The sequence below is a fragment of the Neolamprologus multifasciatus genome, chromosome 23, assembly GCF_963576455.1.
Source record: "Neolamprologus multifasciatus chromosome 23, fNeoMul1.2, whole genome shotgun sequence".
NCBI lineage: Eukaryota > Metazoa > Chordata > Actinopteri > Cichliformes > Cichlidae > Neolamprologus > Neolamprologus multifasciatus.
The window spans coordinates 33,108,339-33,133,917 of record NC_140460.1 but is presented as its reverse complement, the minus strand read 5'-3'; the positions used below and the strand labels follow the sequence as shown (position 1 = coordinate 33,133,917).

At 39.8% G+C, this 25,579-nt stretch overlaps 1 protein-coding gene across 1 annotated transcript; it reads left to right on the top strand.

Moving 5' to 3' along the window:
- The first annotated feature begins 19,573 nt into the window (after nucleotides 1-19,573).
- spry2 (sprouty RTK signaling antagonist 2) lies at nucleotides 19,574-25,101 on the top strand. Its single transcript, XM_085150920.1, is given in 3 exon segments — nucleotides 19,574-20,738; nucleotides 22,708-23,628; nucleotides 23,630-25,101. Coding segments are annotated over 2 exon segments (1,002 nt in total). The 5' UTR covers nucleotides 19,574-20,738; nucleotides 22,708-22,755; the 3' UTR covers nucleotides 23,759-25,101.
- Nucleotides 25,102-25,579: the final 478 nt, after the last annotated feature.

Genomic DNA, 25,579 nt, shown 5'->3' with positions numbered 1-25,579 from the left:
AAATAAAAATAATGGCTAGGAAGTGAATACATCCCTCTGAAATACAAGGAGCAGAAGATGGAAGCATTGCATCATCAAATCAAATGCATATTTTTAGTCCTACAAGAAAGAATAATTCCTGAAGTGGAAACAAAAACATATTATACTAAACAAGGTCTTTGGTTGAGGTACATTCAGAGATGTACTCACACCATCACAGTGAGCCCCAAGAGGTCCAGCTCTCTGATACTTTCTCTAAGGCTGAGTAAACAAAGCTTTATTGAAATACCATATTTTGCAGCCCACGCATTACGCATAAACTCTTATACACTGACACACTAGGCAAATGTTGTGATCCCATCAGAAGCGGCAAATGAGAATAAGGTTCTACGAGAGGCACCTGGCAGAAGGATTATTCTGATTTTCCACCGCATATGTCCATTTCAAGAACCTTTCTATACCACCTGGCATTGATCCAAATAGCTCAGTGACACTGCTGAGGTGTCCGTGGCTTTGCCCGGGGGAAAAGATCTATTATCCCCCTCCACACACACACACCACACCACACCCCTCTTCCTTGTTTTTCTTGCCTGGCAGAGGAATAACCGTTCAACGATCCAGGGCTTTCACCTCTACTCTGATAAAGGTTATCTTGGCAATTTAGTGCTGGCAATATCGCATTATGGAGAGAGTTATGAGGCGGAAATCAAATTTTGCTCCCAGTGACTCTGAGGAGAGGGAGGATGAAAGGTGTATGGGACTGCACAGTAATGATATGGTAGAAATTGTTGTGTGTTTGTGTAAGCAAGGATGTGTGTGTGCACGGGTGTCTGTTTGCATGTATTCTATTCGATACAGTCTGGCCTGCAATTTCACTAGAGTGAAAAGTGCTTTTTTTTTTTGAATTGCTTCGTCCATACTGCAGGCATATATTGTACATGAAAGTATTTCTCAGTGGGAACTTTCAGACAAGCTGCTTGACGGATATGTTGAGTCCAGCTAATAAGTCTCAGAAGCACTAGCTGGGATTTGTAGGTTGTGTTGTGGCAACCACAGAGCTTGTTAGATTGTTTGTTTTTCAGCCACCAGGTCATTGGTGTCCCACGTAGGTTTAGGGTTAGAGGTAAGGTTTGGTGCGCCTGTGTGGAAAACCTAAATGACAAATATTTTTAGAGAATGTCTGTAGAGCCTGAATATAGGAGAATTTACTTGCAATCTAACTTCATCTAGTTTCTCAAAATTAGCTTGTTAAGCATGTGACTGAAACAAAACCCAGTTCTAATTCTGAACGGGTAACTTTGTGGAGATAAAGTGGTCTTTTAACCTGTCTTCTTTCTCTCACCCCAACCAGTTGCCCCCTCCCTGAGCCTGGCTCTGCTGGAGGTTTCTTCCTGTTAAAAGTGAGTTTTTCCTTCCCACTGTCGCCAAAGTGCTTGCTCATAGGGAGTCATATGATTGTTGGGTTTTTCTCTATATTGTAAGGTAGACCCTACAATAATACATACAAAGTGCCTTGAGGCAACTGTTGTTGTGACTTGGCAATAAAAAAAATTTAATTTAATTTAATTGAACATGTCAGTGTTTCCAGAATGTAGTCAACTAAATATTGTTTTCTTGCCCCTTCCATCTAAAGTGGAAATTCACAGCTACAGTAGCTAGGAAATAACTCGTTGTCCGTCTGCAGCAAGTGTAGGCTGTCATGCACTTCTCAAAAAAGTTAAAGGAACACTTCAATTCAGTTAGACCTCTGATATATTGATCTGGTCATTTAAGTAGCAGAGGGCGTTGTTAATCACCTCGTGTTATCACCTCGTGTTATCACCTCCTGCGGTGATACCCGGATCCTAGGGAGGTTACACAGGTAGTCCTACTTCTCTAGGATGGCACATTGATGTATGTCATTGCCAGACAGTTTCTTCTGCATCCCAGTAAAGTTCCCAGAGCATGGAGGAGATGCAAAGACACAGGTTCTTTCTCTAGGAGAGCTGGACATGGCTTCAGAAGGTCCTTAGCCCATCACCAGGACTGTATCTGCATAGAAGAAAATCATGACCACTGCCAGAGTCCTACAAAATCATCTCTAGCAGGTCACTGGTATGAATGTCCCTGACCAAACAATCAGAAACAGCCTGTGAGGAGATGAGCCTTGAGGTGAGGAGGATAATGATGAGGTGGAAATGAGGGAAGGGAGAGAGAGTAGCAGTTGAGGAGGAGAAAGATACAATGAAAAAGAGATGACGAATATATATGCATATATATGTGTATACTGTATAATTTGAAAGAGCTATTTCTGATCTTTAAACTAAAACTAACTTAGAAGGAATATAATATATGCATGCCCAATAAGCTGACACCTTAAATGCATTATGATATACTATAAGGCGGTGACCACAAGTAAAAAACATGATTAGGCAGAACAGCAATGTCCATCTCAGCCACTTTGTTCAAGATGATACTTTTAATTGATTAACTCTAAGTTTATGACAATGCATCAGTTTGTTGGAAAATATAATTACACACTAATCATTGTATATTTATGAGTATTTTTTTAATTAAATAACCTCAAAATGTTACTTACTCTTAATTTAAGTTTATCTCCATTAATCCCGATGAATAGATTTTTAAGCTGTTAGGTGTCTGATACAATTTGAATGAAGAATTCTGGTCACAAGAGTGAAATACGCTGAGGTTTGTGTTAGCTTATGTATCCACTAAATCAAGCTCACCCACAATCCCAGCAGATCAGTTGATTTCTTCACCAGACCAAATAAGCTGATGACTCAGGTGATAACCCTCCACAGATCCAATTGGTAAATCTCATATGAGACTTGCACTTGCAGTGAGACTTGCTGTCCATATGCACTTCATCATATGGACAGCACTTCACATGCAATGTGTGCTTCTGTTATGAGGATATCCCTGATAATCACTATAAATGTGCTTTTTAGTTTTATTTCTTTGTAGTATTATTCAACATCAAATACCAAGAGCCTCTTGCCTCTTATCCCAGGGGTCAAATATTAATTTTATCCAGATGTTATTTATGTGGTAAATGTCTTAAAAAATGTTCTTTTTGCTACTAGCAGCTGAAGGAAAATGTCCACCTAGTGATGCCAGCCCTCTTTTGAAGGTACTTTTTGGACCACATTTAACACTAGGAGGCAGTGTTTTACCAGTAGGTGTATTGAAATGTTTTTGGATGTGAGCTATTGGTGTCTGAATCAGTGGTTCTCAAACTTTTTACATCATTCCTCACATGGCAGGAAGAAATATTTTCATGCCCCGTCTAAACAAAACAATGACAGAAAAGCCTAGCTGCAACTTTATTTAGACAATAAACTCATTCACAATGAATCCTTCAGTAATTTTTGATTTAAACAAACAATATTCATTTCAAACAACTATTTGTAACTTTCGTCACTAGAATACTTCATTAGTCTTCACCACTTCTTCAAAAAAGTAACAAGTTAAACAGAATGCGATCATTCCCAAACATGGAAAAATAACCCATATAGCAAAATTGGTGTGGCCCGGATCTGGCCCAGACAATGTGCTTATACATGGCCCACATACCGCAAAGAATGACGGCCGTTTGGTGGCCCAGATCTGGCCAACACAAGACCAGTTGCAGACACACTGCTGGCCCCAGATGTCAGCCTAGTGTGGAATTTAATCAAGTCATGTAATAGCAACATGTGCCGGAACATAGTAGTGTGAAAGTAACATGACAAAACTCTGTTCAGGCAGTCAATGGACTGATTCTTGTATTCTTCTGTATTCTGATTCTTTTCTACTCTCCCGGATAACTCAAAGTGCTCTATACAACATGCCACATTGACACACTTTGTCTAAACTGAGTGCTTCCTAACTACATTCAGACTCTTGACATGCAGACTGGAGGAGCTAGGGATCGAACCACTAACCCTCTGATCAGCAGGGGACCTGCTCTACCTCCTGAGTTACAGCCACCCAGTGGTAAACATAAGTAAACCCTCACTAGGTTTTGGATAAAGTGTATACTCACAAACCTGTCAAACCTGCATTTGTGGGCCAGGTCGTTGACATACACCCTGCTATGACACCAGTCAGTGCCAGCTTGATGCCGGATCCGGGCCAGACCTGTGTTCTGTGAGCCTGGGCCACATAAAGCAAACCGTAATCAGGCCAGATATGGCATGCCACCACACAGTGCCATCATTGCCAGACCCGGCCCATATCTGGATGACATACCACTTACCATGCCAGAAGTCAGCCAGCAGTGCTGGCTTGACACCAGATCCGGCCCAGACCTGTCTGCTATGTGGGAAAGTTCAGTCTTAGTCTTATGAAAAAAGAAACTTGTGAACAGAGATGAAAAATATAGAATTTAGTGAGAGTTTAATACTATTCACTCTAAGTGGCTCCAGTCAGCCTGTTTTTGACTGCGGATATGTGGCGAGGCGTGGTCTGCAGCATGGCTGCAGGGGAGGTATCCCCAGGCACGCCTCCCCACCTTAAAACAGAATGAACTAGGTCATGTTGTTGTTGTTGATGATGTGAATAGGTTGTAGCCGAAAAGCTCCAGCCACGTGTGTAAGTCGACAGCCGCATTAAAGCAGTGTAGACCCCACCACAGGTTCACACTTTTCAGTACACTTCTTTAGTGCGACAGTCAACTTACTTTCGGCTGCAGTGATGCACATATTATTAACGTAACTGCCGCAAATTTCTTTGTTCCGCCGTAAAAGTGATTCCGATGTTAAACATTGGTTCCACGTGACTTTTCTGCCAGGTACCTTGTGCCCTACCTGTCAGAACTCTGCCACAAACTTTGAGAACCACTGATCTAAACCAATATGATCGGCATTTGAATAAAACATCATATTTTCACCCTCCCATCTCTAGGCAGTTAACAATGAGAACAATAACAGCTAGTTATGGGCTAACATTATGAAAGCTACCATTAGTTGGGATAATAGCTTATGTCCAGTAATCACACTTTCCCTCTGATAAACAGCTTGATTACATTCTTAATCCTATCCGTTTCTTCACTAAGCACCAGGCTGTAATGTTAGATCCACTTCAAATATAGTTTAACTAATGCTGGCTAACAGCATCTAACATAGGCTAACAGCAGCTAACATAGGCTAACAGCAGCTAAGCGAGGCTAACAGCAGTTAAGAGAGGCTAACTGCAATAAAAGCAGCACCACTTATAAAGAGAAAAGTTCAACATATCCTCAACTCACCTCAGCATCACTGTCACAGTGTTTGCAACAAATAGTGACCAAATTTAAAGTTGGATGATGGGCTAATGTTTTATTTGTTTTGTTTTCACTCACTGATTAGGTTCAGACATCGAAAATGGCATATTTCCATTTTGGAAATGTCTGTGTCTTTGGTTCACAACATTAACCCTCCTTGGAAGGTTTGAAGTTGAATCAGTGAATTTTAATGTGACACCACATGCTTCTTTACAACTGTCCACATGTGATGCTTTGGCAGTGTGAACCACTTCACTTTTGCCATGACCAGTATGTGGAAACGCAACCAGCGACTTTCTGTGAGAATCCAGCATTTTTGACAAAATGACAGCATTTGGCAGCCCAGGAATGACAATGGGGAGGACATTCAGCACACAGTGCCAGACTTTGAAAATCTGTGCCTGAATGATTAAAATAAGCAATATTCGTGTAGCCCATTGAAGCACTATTTGGATGATTTTACTACAAAACCAGAGGCAGAAAGACCAAAAAAAGTGCATTTTGGTGCACCTTCACAAATTATGCAGATCAGAGACTACACTTTAGACGTAGCATTCGCAAAGTAAAGCTAATAACTTGTGTTGTGGAGTGACACCTCCTTCCTTTGAACAGGAAATTAGGGAAACATTATCATGGCAGCTGAGAGAACCTACAAAACACACCATCACACCTCCTGCATTTGTCAGATGCATTAACACATTATTATATTCACAGCTTACCCAGCTCCCTGGAGAGCAAGGAAATATGTCGTTGCAAGGCTCATTCTGCCAAAAGGTTGCCATGACGATGTAATTTCACTCCTTTTTTTTCCTCTTCAGTTTCAGTATATTCATTTCTCCTTCTTCATGTCCAATTATTAAAATATTACCATTGTAACATGGTTGTCTAAGGATGTAATTTCATCCACTGCAATTTATTTCAAGGACACTGTTTTCCAGTTTTTAAAATAGTTTGTAAAATGGAGTCAATGTGCAGCATTTTGCACCTCTGTACTGAAGTAGTCCCTAAAAGCTCATGCAACTAGTATACACTGCTGTCTCTCACTGTTAAGGACAGAGATTTGGTTTTAGCCAAGCTGGGGCACTTTGTTTCTACCATGCTGAGCACACACGGGTCACAGTATCTATGAATAAAAGGAGGAAACTACATTTGTCTTATTAAAAGGAGCATTCATGTGTAAAGGAGTTAAATGAGAGTAAAGACTGTATATAAAAGATGTAGCCATGGTGCAATCCCTCATTGCACATGATTTGAGATGCTGCATTTTTAAGTCTCTGTGTTTGAAGGCAGAAGTGACCGTATTTGGAGTTAAAGGTGGACTGTAAAAGTAAAAGCTAAAGCTAACAAGCATGGTTAGCATTAGCTAAATCCATAAATCATAGGGGACAATGCACAGATACATGTCTCCTCAGTACTGCTGCCCCTACTGTTCCAGGGGCCATTCCTCTAACTCAGTGGTTCTTAACCTGGGTTCGATCGAACCCTGGGGGTTCGGTGAGTGGGTCTCAGGGGTTCGGCAGAGCCTCCGCCGTGACATGCACGGCTCATTTTGTGCACCAGTAAAAAACATATGAATGTCTTGAATTCGGAAAAAATCATATTTTATTTTTCACTAAAGAGGGGTTCAGTGACTGCACATTTGAAACTGGTGGGGTTTGGTACCTCCAACAAGGTTAAGAACCACTGCTCTAACTCCAGGTTCCCCATGGACGTGACAAAAACAAAAACAAGGAAAGAAAGAAAATCACCCACCATACAGTTAATATGAAGTGGGAAACTATTCAAAACTATGCTGTTTGCATATAGAACGTTATCAGCCCACAAGGCCAATATCAGCCACTGCTGATGCTTGGATGAGTACAATATGTCTAACTCAATGAATGAATATTTGACCTCATTGCTTGCTTACAGACACTTCTCAAACACTTCAAGCTTGAGTGCACATATGTCACAAGTGTCGCTAAAGGTTGCAAACATGTTAGCTTCCTCTCACACTCCCTCACCTTGCGCCCTTCTTCTCCAGTACCTCTTAATGTGATAGGTGGCCAGACACTATGAGACACATGCACACAGATTTATTTAACATATCACAACAGTGACCCCAGCTGGACAGCCAAAAAACCTGAGATATGGTGGCATGTCTGAATTTGTTTGGCTCCTTGTCTCAGTATACCTTCTGAAGAGGTCACAGCTCTACACTCAGAAAAATAAAGGTGCCAACTGGAACCAAAAGTGGTTCTTTAGACTGATGCCATAGAAGAACCTTTTTTGGTGCCACAAAGAACCTTTCAAACAATGGTTCTTTGAAGAACCAGCCAAAGGTTCAAATTAGTTGGGAGCACCTTCACTTAATTATAACAGTGGTTTTGTTAGGAAAACAGTTCTGTATACCGATACTAAATTGCATTAACGTCAGTGGCTAACGTACCTAGCATAGCTAACCGTTACTGTTAGCACAACATTAACAGCAAGCTACAATGACAAGTAACAAAAACAAAACAGTAAAAATGTTTTAATGAAAATGTTTTACCTTTTCCAACAGTCCCCAGAATCCAGAGCTTCAAAGACCAGCAGGTACTGAAGACCATTACCATTATTCTTTTTTCCTGCGCACCCCAATGATTGACCCCCCTCCGTCCCCTGCCATAGTATGACGTGTTGTAACGTCACTCTCTGGGGGGGGGGTCTTTAGGCTTTGGCCCCACCCCTGCCCCCATTATATTTTTAAGCAAGTATTTCTAACTTTTATTTGAATATTCAATTTCCTACCATCTGCTCTTAAAGGGTAATCAGCAGTTAACCCGCCCTCCCCTTTCACACGCACACAAACAAAACACACACCCTCATTTTTGTGAATAAATATTTATGCCATTTTACACCACCATAGATAGCTAAGGATGAGGAACCTTTTGTTCTTTAAAGAACCATTTGTAATAGCAGAAGAACCATCCACAAAATAAAAAGCGTCTTTGACGTATGATGGTTCTTTAAAGAACCATGAAGACATCTGAAGAACCATTTAAGAACCTTAATCTTTCTGAGAGTAGCCCTTTAAACCAACAGAGGTTAAAAAAAAAAAAAAACATGAGCTTAAATTCATCCGCAACTTGAGGCTTTTGCTGTGCCACAGCACAAGAGAATCCCAGCGTGAAGGATTGGGTAGAGTGTCAGAGAGAGCATCTACAGCGTCTCTGGCTGGTTTTATAGCTACACTGGCACTTATTTTGTTCTTTTCTCCAGGACAGCTGGTCCTGTTGAGTTTGTTCCCACTTGAGTCATTTTCATAGGTCCGCAGTCCTGAAATGTGTTGGATGAACACAATATGTCTCTTTCTCTCTATGAAGCCTCTTTTTTTACCCTGCCATTGAACACAAACTTCTATATACTCACCGACATGCGGCTGTTTACAGACAGGGAATGCAGACATGTCAGCCCAAAGGCCCTTGAGGTTTCCGCTTCTGCTAATCTGTGACATTTCCTAGAGTGTAGAAGCTTCTTTGCAAAAGCAGAATGTATTTTTATACACTCAAGCTTTTCCTAAAGGCTGACATTGTTAGAAACCTTTTTTCTTTCAGGGGAGGGCTTTACATTTCTTTCGCTCTATATTTCTCTTCTGCAGACCTGTCATTTGCAGTTGCTAACGAGCTCAAAACATATGAGGGTCCACTGCATAGGAGCCAAGCGCTGAGCGTTGCTGAGGTCAGAGCGACCAGACCATCGACTGCGGAGAAATGAGGCATGTATGCTAATTTGTATGTCTGCTAAGGGTGGGTTTTTAATTTTGCTGAAGGGAAGCCAGTGTACGATGATTAACATTACAGGGGCAAGCGATATTCCCAGACGTCCCTGTTAATTTAGCTCATCATACTGGATGAAAATTAGATGAAGGAGAAGTTACTTTCAGCTGCTCGCCACAAGGGGTAGTATCGGATGTTTGACTTGATGGATTTTTTTTTCTTTAATGCCAGATGCCTTTCCTGAAACACCCCCAAAGAGATTTGTGTCTCAGCGTGGGGGAAATACTATCAGCTCACAATAGTTTCGATGTGAGCTCCAGATTTTCTTAGTGTACAAGCTATAAAGTTACTCACAATGAATAAGTTGGCCTAACGTAGTCATTTTAAGTAAGATTTAATTGTTTTTTTTGAGACATCGATTTTCCATATGTTTTCTGGGAACTAATTAGATTTTACAGTAATGACTGAAGCATCATCAACTTAAATGATGAAGACTTGATGTAACTGACCACCACAGCCACTGTGTATCAGTCCAAAACAGTACAGATATTTGTTTAAAAATGTAGGGAGTGAAAGTAAAAAGTTGTTAGAAAAATAAATACTCAAGTAAAGTACAGATGCCTGAAAAATCCATTTAAATACAAGAACGAATATTTATACTTGGCTACTTCCCACATCTTTTGGTTTACTTCCTGCTTTATTTTGAAGGTTAGACATATTTTTTCATTAGTGTTCATTAGTGTCTGATGAAGCTCTCCTGTTCTTTTGTACACTGGCGTGTATTCAGGCTGCATCTGCCATCTGTATTAAGTCACCTCAACTCCTTGTTCCCAGTGAGATTTTTGATGCTTTTTGAATTAGTTTGTGTTTTCATACTACCTTCTTTATACAGCACTTTTAATCACAGTTACTGAGATTATAAAAGTTCTCATTTTTCCACCAACCTGCCTTTCCACAAATGTATAAATAATTCCAGTGTGCCTGTGTATTTTACTTCTTCTTCTGATGGTTTGCAATGTCCCATAGGTTAAATGTTACACTCAATTTAGCATTATCAATCTGCTATAATGCTAATTGTAAGGCACAGACAGAACAGGGGAGCCGTGCTGGCTTAGCTGAACGTCTGCACACACACACACACACACACACACACACACACACACACACACACACACACACACACACACAGGGGATGAGACACACCAGAGCTTATTTCCCACTTTAACTGAAGCTAATCCTGTTTATATACATAAAACAAATCTAATGAGTAGAGATGAGTGGGTTGAAATAAGCTAAAAATGTTATTTTAACAAACCCAACAACAACAACAACATTTGCCTGGTTCTTTATTACTTTTTCAACCTATTTTTATATGTGTATATTTTATATGTGTGTAAAATAGCTGATAGAAAGCATATACTAACCTGTTATATTAGCTAACTTAAGATTTGAAGATAACTTATCTGAACCCCAAATACTCACCTTTCAGTTGTACATCTATAAATGTCTACTTGACCACTTGCTCCATTTTTTTCTCTATCAGCCTCTCTCAAAAGTATCAGGTAGATCTTCCAGGTCCATATCAATAAATATATTTTATTTTCACCTTGGTTTAGTCCCTGCTAATGTACTATTCTAGGTTCTGAAAAAGACAAAGAAGACATGTTTAGGCTTGTAGCATACTGACATAGTCCCCGTGTAATATCAATAAGTCATTTTTATTGTAGTTGTGTGTGTAAATTATATTTAAGAAAAGAAATGTAAGTATATGAGACTTGGTGAAAACTGGCTAATTTGTAAGTGCTATTTTGTCCTGTTACTATCATTAGCTCTCAAAATGTTTCTATAATATGAATGAGCCAAACAGTCATCTAACAATGATACTAGATGAATGGAAAAGTGATGCTTAGTCAAAACGACGCTTAGCCAACATGAATGTATGTTAGAAAGGCTGAGTAATTACTTGTTAGTCATTATTTAATTTATTTTGATTGTATAAATACATTAAGTTTGACTACGAGAATCAGGGTGGTGTAGTCATAATGGTCAAAGTGTTATATGGGACCAAAGTATAATTACTTCCCTCAACAGCTCACATTTAAGCTATTTAATGGAAAGAAAGGGACCACCAAATAATTTCCAGCAAAAGCAGAATACATTAGCAATGATCAATATGATCATGAAGATAATGCTAGATAGCTATCTAGCATCACAGCTAAAACTAGGCATGAATCAATTATTGAATTGATTGAATTGAATCGTTTAGGGTTTATGTGTGTGAAGTTTTTATGTTTACTGGTGAAGAACTAAGTAATACATTTAGCCAGAAAAATAACGAGCACGAGTCACAAGTTAACTAAACAATCCTGATAATAACTAAAGAAATTAAACTAGCTTAACTAAACTAAAAATTAAAAAAAAAAACAGAAGTACAATACAAGAGATTTTAGTTACATAAATATTTTATAAATGCTATAAATAGTGCTTAAAACAGAACAGCTTTACCCAGCTGTAGCTGATCTTGCAGCAATTTATAGCTATAGCACAACTCTCAGCTATAATTCTCTTCTGTTAATCTATATATAGACCTTTATGATGGCATTAAAATCTTTTAATCATCTCACATAAATCCAGAACGTTACACTAACCTGATATTTTGCAGGAGAAGGAGTTAAACAGTCTGAGATTCATCAGGCTCTGGACAGTATTTTAATTACAGAGAGGACCAGTAAAATTTACTGAAAAATTACAGCAGAGGGGTGAAAAATTACTCCCATACACTGCAGACCGGATTAAATCTCTGACCGGGGCATGTAATATTAAAATCGACCTACTTCCACAGCAGAAATGAATCCTTTCCTAATGGGACAAGGCAATGTGTGATTTGATGTAGTTACTATATATCACATATTTAATAGTTTGCATCAAAGTCAGTAGAAAATGAACAATAAATGAGTTTGAGCAGCTTGCTTTTCTCTAAATGTAATTTAGGATTCATCCCCTTTCCATTCTTTGTTTTTTTGTGCTGTCCTTAATTAAAGTGAATAATGATATTATTATATCATTGCTATTTTTGGCAGTATAAAATTCACTATATTGAATTATTTGTCAAGATTGCTATTGCTGCTGGATTTTTACCCAGTGAATAATCAGGTTCTCACCACCTACACAAAAAGCAAGGCTAGCTGAGACTCACTCAGTACTCATATCACGACTCGTAGCGCCAATAGCAACTATTCTGTGATTCCCTTTTTTCCTTTCCAATCCTGCCCTGGCCGAGCTTGCTATAAGCATCCACTGAGACGCTTCAGCACAGCCTTTCTATGCTGCATGTATTGTCTGTATTGTAATGAAAAGGGAGGCAGCAGAGAAGTCAACAAGACTTGGAACAGATTCTGTATTCAAAGAACTCCATAGTGTTGTGCTCTTCGTTTTAGTGCACACAGTAAAACACAGAATACAGAATAATGGAAGATTGGCACATCAATGTAAAGTGGGACTGTAGAAAGAAACTGTCTTAACATTTTATTGATTATGTGCTCAAGGTCACAATGTGAGATTTATCCATTAAATGAAACGGGTAGATGTGACAATCCCATTTCTGTGGATTTTACTTCTGACATATGAAGTAATAACAATGAAAAATCCAGTTCATTTTTATTTAGGTCATTCCTCCAGAGTCTACTTCAATATCACACTCTCCTGATCTGAGCCTGTCAGATTTTATTCTGTTGCTGTAGGCAATAGTGTCTCTAATATCAGCCAGTCAGCTCTAGCTTTAAACTCAAGCACTACCAGCCAATCAATAGCCAAAGCGATTTTCTGTTAAGGCCCCATCAAGCCAGAAAGCTAAAAGCAAAACACCCAAGTTACCCAAGTCATAATAAAAGTTACCCTATGCACTGGATCCTATACTATGAGCCTGCTATAGGGCATGTGCACTGCAAAACGCCAGATTCATCCGTTCACGGCATTGGGTAACTTTAGCTGGACTCCAACACCTGCGTCACAATGATTTCAGTCTACTATGTTGGCTGGTTTTCGACTTCCCTTATGTTTATAGATTAGGACTGAGATTTGCCCGTATATGGGACTGTAGTCTTAGGCTTAGGTTGTTAACTGACACACAACAGTGTGTAATACGTAATACTTCCAAGACCAGGAAAAAAACAGTAACCTGTGCTTAAAAAACATATATCAACTCTAAGGGATATGGTTGTTGTTGCTAAGATTCAAAATGAAAGAAAATCTTGATGTCCAAGAAGGTTTTTATAAAGTGCAAATTTTAAAACCCTTTTTTTTTGTAAAAGATGTTAAATGAACAGTTCGTGATCGTGCCTGCTAAAAAGCCAAGTGCCCACATTAAAACTCGGACATAAAGTTTTAATAAAATGACAGTAACTGCATTTTAAACTATAGCTGATAATATTTAGCTCTGTACACACACTTGTAATACAGGGAGCACTGTTCATTTTTCCGGCCTGAAAGTTGGCTTGGCTGCCACCTTAGATGTTTAATATTTTTTTATCTGGAAGGTAGGCTGAGTTGTTCTTGATTAATAAGTATAAGACTCCTAAAACTCCCCACCATAGCACCACCCAATCTGCCTAATCTGCCCCAACCCACCAGGTCCTGACTGAAAATGAATTGGAAACTAGAGAGTGTCCTTTACCACGCAAACCATCACCGTAAATGCATGTGCCCTCTACATGGATATTCATACAGATGCATCTTGGAAAGTGAATGACTTCTGGATTCACCGTGTTTCTTAATAAATGTAGTTGCACAGTACTAAACCTGGCAGCTGTAATGGCCCACTCATCTGGCTACAGGATCATGGCCCAGCAATACAGCAGCTCCATCTCAGCGTGTGCCAGCGAGGGAGGAAAGGTGATGGACTTGGGAGTCTCGGTCCTTTTACAAAGCTATTTCAAACAGTTTGCAGTGTCTGCTTGACAAGCCAGACACAGTTCATCTCCCACAGCAGCAGGGGTTTTAGGTTTCATTTCAATTTTCTCTACTTTTATTTTATGTGCACAGCATTCTGACCAGCTCAGCGGGGGAAGTGAGAATCACCATTCAAGTATTTTGGGAAAAGAAAAGAAATTCTATCGCTTGTGGTGCAGGACAAAAACTTTTGGAACTGCAATAACTCAGCCGTCATTAAATACTCAATTTCCAGACTTTACTGGCTCCGGGGTAGATGGTCATTTTTCACGCTTTATTCAGCAGCCTGAGTGTATGGGACAGATGTAAAACCCTCCAACACTGGAATGACTAAATTCAATTAATAGGCTTTTTACTGTTAGGTAGGATCCAAAAAAATAAATCTGGGGAAACAATGGTATCAAGCTATTAAACTGAGGGGTTCCAGATAGGGTTGCAAAGGTTAATTTTCACTTTCTAGCACTTACATTTTGAATAGAAATACTACAAGCTTCTTTAATTTAGCAGTTTTTGCTCTGTTTGATTCTAACTGGTAGGGGCCGGAATGTAGCCAGTAAAGAGCCTCAGTGTTATACATCTACTCTTGATTTCAGTAATTCCCTTAAGGAAACACAGTTCTGAGTGAAAATGCACGGTGGACGGGAAATGAGGGGTGTCTGTCCAGTTGAGCACAAGTTTTTTGTGTTTACATAATCAGTGAGGTGGGAGTTGATAGGAAAATTAGTCATACCCTGAAATCTTTACCTTTTCGCTCATGCCTGGCTCATCGGCACAAGTGTGTCTGCTAAGGATCTGCTACCATTGCATCATTGTGCCGCAGATGTGAAAACTCATCTGCGGCACTCATTCTGTTGACACAGAAATTCATGAGAGTGTGAGGAGGAAATCGCTGACACAAAAGGAAATATAATATCGACGAGACAAAAATGCAAGGAAACATTGTGTGCTTGACCTTATTTTATGTCAGGCAAAGGTCAGACTTTAACTTTAAAACCACCTTTTTGTTCCACAACTGAATGCTTTTAATTCAACAAGCCCAGCAAATCTTCAATCTATTACAGTTTCCATGATTAGACTAACATCTTCATGTGGCCTATAGTCCCAAATAAAAGCAGGAGATAGGCCATAACAGATGGAAGATGGTAACTTTGCTCTTAATTAAGACTGTGTATTATGTGTGTTACCCATTCATTAAATAATTTAACTCATATTGAAAGCAAAAAAAATAAACAAAAGATGGCAGAAATTGTGCTTTTGTTTTTTGGAGTAGTTTTGGTATGCATTTCCTGAACTTGAAATGTGTAGTTCTCAATGCAGGTTTGGCCAAAACTTGAATAGCTTAACCTCTTAACTTCCACCAGATCACCAGCAACACAACACAGGAAACAGACAAGAAACAAAGTCACTGACATCTATCAGTCAGGACAGAGTTACAAAGACATTTCTAAGGCTTTGCTACTCCAACAAACCATGTTCAGAGCCATTATCCACAAGTGGATCAAACTTGAAACAATGGTACCCTTCACAGGAGTGGCCAGCCTATCAAATAAATCCCAAGAGTGCATCAAGAACTCCATCAAAACATCACAAAAGAACCTAGAACAACATGTAACAAACTGCAGGCCTCACTTGGCTCAGTTGAGGTCAGTGTTCATCATTCAACAATAACAAAGAGAATGGGCAAAAACAGCCTCCATAGGAAAGTTCAAAGGCGAAAACAACTACTGATCGAAACGAAACAAAAGTGCCAAAGTGCCAAAAAACATCTTGATAATCCAAAAGACGGAAAAGAATCGGTTGACTGTTGCTCTCCATTGCTTTCATCAGAGAATGAATGTGTGTGAATGTTAGACAGAACGTACTTGAAAAATGCTTGAATGAATGGGTGACATGAGCTAAAGAAATGGGTGAATGAGGTATGTTTTATAAAGTGCTTTGAGTGCTCAGGTAGAGTAGAAAAGCTTTATGAAAGAACCAGTGCATTTACCATTTACCAGTTATCAAAAATGCTTAATTGCAGTTCTTGCTGTCAAGGGTGAAACCAGTTTCACATAGGGCCACGTAGGCTGGCAGAGACTTTTCCCCATCATTTGAAAACTGCATTTTTATATTTACTCAGGTTAACTTTGTGTAATATTAAAAGTTGTTTGATGAGGTGAAACATTTAAAGGTGAGAAATATGTAAAAAAAAAAAAATAATAAAATAAGAAAAAAAAGAAACGAAAAAGAAGTCAAAGAGAAGGCAAATACTTTTTCATGCCATTATACAGACAAACTAAGTGCTGTTGAGCTTTAGGAAGAACTGCATGGGAGCATGTTTGCGTAGGTTGATAACCCTTCTCCGTAAGCAAATGCCTACCAAAACTGACACAACTGCACAACTCATATTAACAAACTGCCACAAACATCAAGAGTTAGCTGAGTAGACTGTTTCAAAGGCCACTATGACAAGAAAGAAACACACTTTCAGCCATAACACAAGAATTCACACACTAATTACAACATAATAATAATAATAATAATAATAATAATAATAATAATAATAATAATAATAATAATAATAATAATAATAATACTCACACAAAAGGACAAAAATCAAGTCTGACCAGACATAGTGAAAAAACAGATCTGGTTGTTTCAGAGCTTAACTGAAAATGTGATGTTTGATAGTTAACAAACAACAACAGAATGTGTCTAAATTATCAAATGTAAGTGACGTAAAGTGTTTATTACCAAAAAGGGGGACATTACATATGTAGCACCTAAATAAACAGAATTATTTTGCAAGTCTTGATTGTGCCTTGGCTCGTTTTGTGTATGTGTGTGCTGCTGGAGACATGTAACATGTTATCAAGAACAACAAAGCCTTAAGGGTAAATGAAGAGCAGCCAGGGAGGAACAAAGGAAGACAAATTGTAGAAAGAAAGTGGGAAGTCTTGAGAGCCTGCTGACCCTGATCCAAGTTAATTTGCCAAGTCATACACTGAGCTGATTAAAGTGACCTCTCTCAGCAGTGTGCTTCTCACAACTTCATAATTATTCTGTCTGAAATTGATCAGACACTCTATTACTAAATTAGAGGAAAACGGGGGAATGGAGATGTCCAAGTCCATTGTTTTCACTGAATCTCTTCTGCTTGAGTTCAGGCTCGCTGAACACAAGCTAATTGCTCTTTTTATTATTTTGCAGGGACACAAGGCGGGTAACAGTCTGTCTGGGCCTTTTTGTAAGATGATATAAGTGTATGACTTGACTACTAAATAACAACCATTCAGTCTTTCATCCTTGAATCTAAATCCAGACTCACTGATCCGCATCCTATTTTCATCTTTATGCCATTCTGCTTTTCTTTATTGGTGCCCATGCGTTTATCATAGTCATTTAAAGGAATGTGACTGATTTTGAAGCTAGTTTAAACCTATTATTATATTAGAAAATCCACATGCTATTGATTGTAGCCTGTAGTATATGGAGATGGCCACACAGTGGCGCCACTTTATAATTATTCACAAGAGCTCTGGGGTAACTACAGTATTGACTTGCTAATTAGTTGTATCAATTCTCATTGATTGCTTTTGGATTTAAATCCATAGCAGCCTGGTAGCAGAGCTTAAAAAGGTGTGAAATAAGAAAAGTGTCCTGAGGTGTTCAGTAAGATTAACTCAGTGCCCTGTACGTCAAAGGAAAGTCAATATGAGTATGTGAAACTACTCCATCTGGCACTGCATCTCACAGTTTGTCTTCAGCTTACCTTGATTTTAGAGGGAGACAGTAGTTTTCCATTAAGGACTTGGGAGTGTGGGAAAAAAAGAAAAGAAGTGATGTTGTGTTTCAAAGTAAAATTAAAAAGGCATCCCTGTCAGTTACTAGCAAGCACTTCGATAAATAAAGCCACACCATCCTTTATAAACAGTCACAATTTGCAGGCTGTATAACAGTTTGGCATCTAGCCGTAGTTGTTTGCTTGGAATTAAAGAGTACACAATCTCCCTGAGAAAGGAAGTGGAATTGAAGTGAACTTGTGCTGTAGTTGAGTAAATGTACTCTATATATTATATGTTTTTGTTGTTATATTATAGTCAAATTTTGAAAATGTAATCATGTATAAAATGAAATTAGCTGTTACATAAACACTGAGAAGTAGCACAAAAAAAGACAGCAGTAGAAAAAGGCTACCTAAGCAGTAAGGGTAAAAGGAAAAATTGATACGGCATAGCATTGTGATATTTTACATGGCAATGTTGTACAGGAACACCAAATATCAAGATTTTCTCAAATAAAATGTAAATACTGTGGGAATATTACAAACAAGGGAGGTCATCTTTACACACCACCACCCCGAGACCATGTCAGTGAATTAGACTTACATTTAACTGCCTCAACTGAAAAACCATCGAACACTGGACACACTTAGCTCGACAACCCGAGCTCCTAACTCTGAGCAAGTTAACGGCTAAATCACACGAGTAAAAGCAGGTCGGCAAAATGCTTGCAACTACAAACTCTATCTTGTTGTAACATTTACGGCAGGTTTTAATGTTGGTATGCTTGTCAATGTCATTTTCCAGCAAAAACAGTAACTGAAGAGGGATAACTTTATCTTATTGGACAAAATCAATATTGACAAATTTTAACTCTGAGGCCATAATTTGCACTTGGAAAGGGGTGATAAATCCTAACATAGGTTAATTCAATATTCAGCAACATAATGTTACACAAATGTACAAAACCACTAGCAGTTATACTATACTTCACAAGATGTGCTCAATTACCCACCTTCTCTCATAATGTAATGTAATGTAACCGTTACATTTTTTCACTTTCACAAAGTACACAAACTGCATTAAGTAGAAAATACTAATACTGTGCTGCCCATGTACTCTGTAAAGTTAGCTAAAAACGAATCAAATTTACTGACATTTTGTTAATTTGCAACCTATAAACACCCTCACATGGTAAGCATATGACACATTATTTTCAGGGGACTGTTCTGTAACGTGCTTCTTTTATTTAAAAAAAAAAATGTGTCAGCTATAAGAAACTGAAGACTTTACGGGCCCAAGCACACATATTTCCAAAGAGGTTAATCGGCTTGATCAGACTGGGTGTGAATGGCTACTTTCTGGCATTCAATGGCTGAGCACCGGATGCGATATATCCGCTGTCACAACAAGCGCTCTGCCCCCCCCCCCCCTCCTCTTCAGGTTGACGCCACATACAGCGCAAATCCCGACCTCTCCGGAAAGAGAGAGAGAAAAAAAAATCACACTCACACGCGAGGAAAAAAAAGTACTTGCGAGACGTTCTGAGCGTCGCGGATAAAACACACGGAGTGAAAACTACCTGTAAATGGGAGGTTTGTAGCCTGCTTCTCTTCTCTAGTTCCTGTCTTTTTCTTCTTTCCTTTTTTAAGTTTGCTAATAAACTTTATCGTGCGGCGGCTGTTTGAAGTTATCGCGTGCTTTAACGCCTCGTGCTGTTGCGCAAAAACATGGGATTTACATCTTAGCGCCGCTTCTCCCGAAGGAGCGCTCCGTCTGGAAGCTTTGTCAATGGATTTTACCGACGGTTTTCCCGACTGAAGTGTTGCCGCAGGGAATACTCGCCCCCTCAACTTGGATTTGTTTCACCTAAACTGGGGTCTAAAAGTGTCGCGAGCACGGTAAGTGTGACCTGTGTAGTTCTTATTCTTTTTTCTTCTTCTCTTTTTTAACAATACGCATGCTCTTGGTTGAAGCTTTGGACTAACAAACTTTGTTCCCCCTCACAGTTTTCTTAGCTGTGGTTTTGTCACTCCCGTCCTTTAGGTTGCACTTGGCTCATACGTGCACTGTTATGGTTTTAACATAGCTGCTGGCTTAGTTTTGAGCTCATTATCTTAGTCATCCTCCCCCTCTTAAGTTTATAAGGTCCCTTTTTCCCTTTTAACTTCTAAAATTAGCCACCGCCTTCGCTCTGACTAATGACTCATTTAGCTTAATTGTTCACCTGACCGCTGGTGTCTGGTTATTAGGAAGTAGCAGTGTCCAAGTTGGCACGTGTTTGCTCATACGTGCACTCACAGTTTGCACTGTTTCCGTCCGCTGCTGCGAGCTGTCCGCTTAGCTTTTCTTTCTTTTAAACGTGTTTTCCGTGCCGCACGCTTGCATGTTTGCATTATAAATCTGATGCACACAGTGGAAACGCGCTTATCGGTTGCGTATCAAAACCCGCGCGAGTTATTGGGCTTTCTGGTTTTACTCAGCATTCAATTTTTTTTGTCTTATTTTTTTTCTTTTTGGCTGATGCTCTGTTTAGTTGTAGGAAGTTCGATCCTGTCACAGAGCTCCAGCTTCCCTCCCACTGTCACAGACTCCTGTGTGGAGGCGTCTGTTTTAACCAGGCTTATAAAACCAAAAGAACCCAAGATATTCCCAAAGATGTCCCACCATACACAAACCCTCTGAGTGCACTCCCACTTAACATGGCCTCTTTCTTTGCTCCAAACTTCTTCTTCAAATCTTGTCACTCATCATCTTTTCAGCTGTCTAACAATGTAAAAATGTGCTCGAATGGGGAAGGTTGCTGCAGGCCATTTGCCACTTGCCACAGGAACAAACAAAAGCCGTTCCTGTATTGTAACTGAAAGGAGGGGTGGCCTTGGTCCCTCCACTTCTCGAAAAAGATTGCATTTAAAAGGTAATTAGCACGAGCACAAGAATCAAGACCTTTTTTTTTTTTTTTTTTTTCGTTTTCGCCACCCTATCACTTTGGTGTGAGGCGGTGGTGAAAATGAGCCTGTGTACAGAGCACTTTTGTTAATACATTCAAAGGGAAACTATGGCTGATCTGGGGTGAGTATCCAGTAGTTGGGAAGTCGAAGCTGTTGTATTGGTTTGCTTCATCTTAAACTCTTATTAGACACTTGGGGCTCTTTGCTTTGTTTTTTTTGTTTTGTTTTGTTTTGTTTTAGTTTAATAGAAATGAAGTTGGTTTCCTCTCCTCTTACATGCATTCTTTCATGCGCTTCAACTCCTCGTTTGAGTTATCAGTTTGACCCACATCAGTCTTCAGTGTTTAAAAAAGAAATGAACTTTGATCATCAGCGTTTGCAACCTCTAACGATGGAAATGTTGACCCTGTGAGAGATGGGTGTAGAAAATGTGAAACATGTCATTTGACACGTAATTTACCTCTGATGTTTTTGCTGTGTCAGACGATATTTTGACTGTTGGCTGATCGTGTTGGTTATTGGAAGGTTAATAAAGTGAAAAATATCTTACTTTTCCTCAGCCAGTGGTGATGTCTTCTAACATCTTATGATAGAACGACAATTTCAGATCTGACAGTTGACTACCAAGCAACCGATTGGCTTTTCTGAGTATAAGGTAAACAACCGTTATAGCATTAATTGATGTATTGATGCTGTTATAATCTGGTTATTTTAACGTTTTGCCTTCTAAAATAAAGGTTAAAGGTAGAAATTGCACATCGCCATGCCCCGAAGCTCAATCTGACAGATTAGTGATGCACTTATAATAGGCCTAATTTTATCAGCCTTTTGACTGACATAAGCAACAAAGCTGCTGTGATGAATGATGACCTGAAAATTTTCTTCATTTCCATTAGAAGAGGAGGGGAGGGAAATCTATATTTTAGTATAAATATATTTTTTAAGCTCACGATTTACCTGGAACAGTAGGTGCGTTACTAATCATAAAGCTTATTAGGGGTGTCACAAAAGCAGTGTATTAATGATAACTGAGATATTATAAAATGTACAATTTTATAATCTCATGAATAATTGTGTAGTTTTCTATAGGAGTGTTTAGACCTTCTTGCCGCCTGCATTGGTACATTGAGTTTAACGAAGTTAACAAAGCTGTAGTTGAATTTGTCTGCGAGCTTTGTTTTTATTGGGGTTTTTTGGGGGGTGGGGGTTGTTTTTAAATAGATACCACAATATAGTGAAGTTTTCCCATGCATATAGTACGCAAACTAAAATGGCCAACCAAAAGAGTCATCATTTGAGAAACTGAAGTTTCAGCCATTTTAAGCCTTGTTACATGCCAGATCGATGACAGGAAGCGTGAGCGCTGCAGCAAGGGTCTGTGGTAGGACTTGTACCAGGGGCAGGATTCTTCATGTTCAGCAGCATGACCTCACAGCATCAATTCATTACCAGCATTGCATAGCTGGTATTAATTTCACCTCGTGTGTCTCAGTCCCCATTGCAGTCTGGGCGTTTTTCACACGCATCCAAATGCCTGTTTGACAACTTGTTTTAAAGACTCATTTTAGATGAGTGTCTTGCAAAATAATAAATTGTGAGTCCTTGTAAGTCAGACCTGCAGGATAGTGTTGTTCTTTTGTTGTTTTAAGCTGCAAGCAAATTTTCTCTCTTCAGATATGGTGAGTTATTGTCATACATGCGAGAAAACAGGAAGTTTTCACAAAATAGCAGCCGGAAAGCACCTAAATTCAAATATCAGAGGCATAAACGTGAGGTCTGGGAGTGGATTTAGATTCAGCTTTGAGCAAACAACCTTTGGTTATCCTGCCTTTTGAGAGCAGACAAAGACTCGCTTGTGATTCAAAGGAAGCCTTCATAAAATTTATTCTGCAGGCCCCAGCAGACAGCAGCTAGTGACTTAAAACATTACATCGACTGTGCGATCTAACAGATCTTTTCTGCCACACTGATGTGTTTGTTAGACCTAATTTCCATAGTGGTGCTCTTACTGACATCGGTTAGGATTTGCATGGCATAATTTGCATGACGTGCCACTCCATACGGATATAAACTGTGTGTTTCTTTGACAGGACTTCAGATGTGTCCCCTGCCAGCCACAGTGGCCCTTCAGTCACGAGATGTTTTCCAGAAGTCAGAACGACAGCGACGGGGGAGCAGGGCAGCGGGGGTCATCATTGAACCGGCCAGCGGGTACACTGAATGACGAAGGGAGCTCTGAACCACGGACTCGGCAGACCGATGACGGTCCTCCAAATCCCGGGTTGAACAAAGGACAGCTGCCCCATACTGAACCAGTGCTGTCTCTGGATCAGATTAGGATAACTGGGAGTAGCAATGAGTACACAGAAGGGCCCACTGTTGCCCAAAAGTCTTCAGGTACTCAGGATACATCACAGGGCTTAGGAGGCAGTGAACAGCAGGAGACTCAAAAAGAGAGGCCTTATAATCTCCGCAACCTGCACGGAAACTCTTCAACGCCGGGTGCTATGCAGTCTTCCAGTGTAGACGACTCCCATAGCAGCATCAGGACCAGCGTGGGAAGCGTTTCTTCAGACCAGAGGCTTATCAGCAGCCCAGAGAACGGCGACCAGATAATCAGAACACAGCCCAAGCGTTCCGAACTGAACTCAGAGGAGCTGAAACCCCTGAATGAGGAGTCCAGGCCAGTAGTGGTGATGACGAGCAGCAGTGTCAATAGAAATCAAGGTAAACACTTGGTTAGGTGTGAGGACTGCGGCCGATGTCAGTGTTCAGATTGCCGTCGCCCACGGGTGCTCCCTTCCTGTTGGATGTGCGGCCGGCGGTGCGTGTGCTCAGCAGATAGTGCAGTGGAGTACGGGACGTGTGTCTGCTGCATCAAAGGCCTTTTCTACCACTGCTCCAGCGACGACGAGGACACGTGCACGGACAAGCCATTCTCGTGCACGCAGTCCCACTGCTGCGTCCGCTGGGTCACAGTGTCACTCCTCTCCTTGTTCTTGCCCTGTATGCCTGTGCTACCTCCCGGTTAAAGGATGCATGGCAGTGTGTCAGTGCTGCTATGACAGAGCCAAACGACCCGGCTGTCGGTGCAAGAACTCAAATTCAGTCCACTATGAGGATGTCCGGAAACCAACGTAGACGTAGAGTGTGTGTTGAAATGGAGATGGATGGAATGGCTCTACGCTCGCTCAACTCGATAGGCGTGTAGTTGTGTAGATGAAAGGTTTTAATAGAGATCTAATAATGCTGTTGTGCTTAAGGTTTTGTATTTTTCATCTAGGTCATTACAATATCTGCTGAAAAATCGCCTTAATATGCTGCCTTTTTAAAGTGGGCTCGGAAAAATCTCTGTACTAAAGGCACGGGAGGTGCATTCACTCACCCTAGCATTAGGAGTTTCACTTGAAAGGTAAACCAAAAGAAGCGCTCTACATTTAAAGGTATGAAGACATATTCAACTACTGTCTTTTTTTCCTCCTTTTTTTTTAATGTCCTGAAAATTTGTTCACTCAAGTGCCCTCGTTGTTTTATTGTTATGAGAGTCCAGCAGATAGCGTCTTCTCTCTTTTTGTTGTTTTAACATTTAATACAACTTGTATGCTAAGAACAGATTCCTGTTACTGACTGTAAAGTTTTAATTGCAAACGGTGTGCATACGTCAGAAAACGAGTTGAACAGATGTTTTATTTTTGTACATAATACTTCAACTGGGAAAAGTTTTCTGCCATGCCAGAGGCACCTTGATGAATCCATACCTAAACTAATCAGCCACAACATTAAAACCACTGACAAGCGAAGCAATGATGTCATTGCAGTATAAGGTTTGCCCGGGAAACGTACCGCCCATTTAAACGTCGTTTACGCAAAGCCCCACCCCGGGACAGGGGACAGTGTTCCCATCACACTTTATAAACTGCTCAGGAACGATTTGAAAGAACACGTTAAAATATCCCAAACTGATCAGAAACAAAGTCACCAACCCATGACAGTGTCCCCACTGCCAGACACAACATTAATCACAGTGTTTTTTAAGAAAAGGGAGACTGGTGGTTTTAATGTTTTTGGCTAATGGGTGTATATGAATCAGATAATTGACCTTTTTTTGTTTGTTTGAAATTTTGTTTTACATTCACTGGAATGTTTCTTAATCACGTTTATGTAATTTACAAAAGAAAGATCTTATCCCTTCTACTTGTAAATTGTACAGTGACCTTATATGAAAATTCTATTTTCTAATTCCAACATTGCCTAGTGTAAAGTTAAAACTATATATTTATTTGAAGGTTTATTATTTTATAATGATAAAATATTTATTTTGAGAAGGCATCAATGTTTCGCCTCTTTGTGGGAGAAGGGGTCACTCTGTAGTCACTGCAAGCTCAGAGATGACCCTGTACGAGTGTCAAAGCTGGATGAATATTTCACTATGGATTAGGAGACAAATATATTAACGTTTGACATTAAACAACCCTGAAGTCTGACGGTAGTTGTTCCTGTTTTTTTGTGTATTGTTCCTGTTTGTTGGTGTTTCTCACTGTCTGAATATGCTTCTCTTTACTGTGGCATAAGAGCAGCTCCGTTTCATCTAGATTTACACTTTCCTTCATATAATTTAAGGTGCACATTCTCAACATTTTTAACTGAGTCTCAGCACGAAATCCGAAGCAGGGCGGTCATTAACCGGTGCTTTGGAATTTTCTCCCACAACGCAATCGCTTAAATTGTTTAGAGAGATCAAAACCGGAAACGGGAACACATTAATGTTCACCTCATTAGACAAAGCCTCCGGTAAAGTCCGTGTGTGCAGGAATGCGATCGTCGCCTCTTTTTCATCTTCTAAAGTCGAATGCTCCACCTGTGTTTTTGCAAATATGCGTTCATGTAAGCCTGCTATTACGTTCTGGCCGGGCTTCAGGTTTGTTTCATGCAAGATCCACAGGAGCCTGCAGATACTCAGTC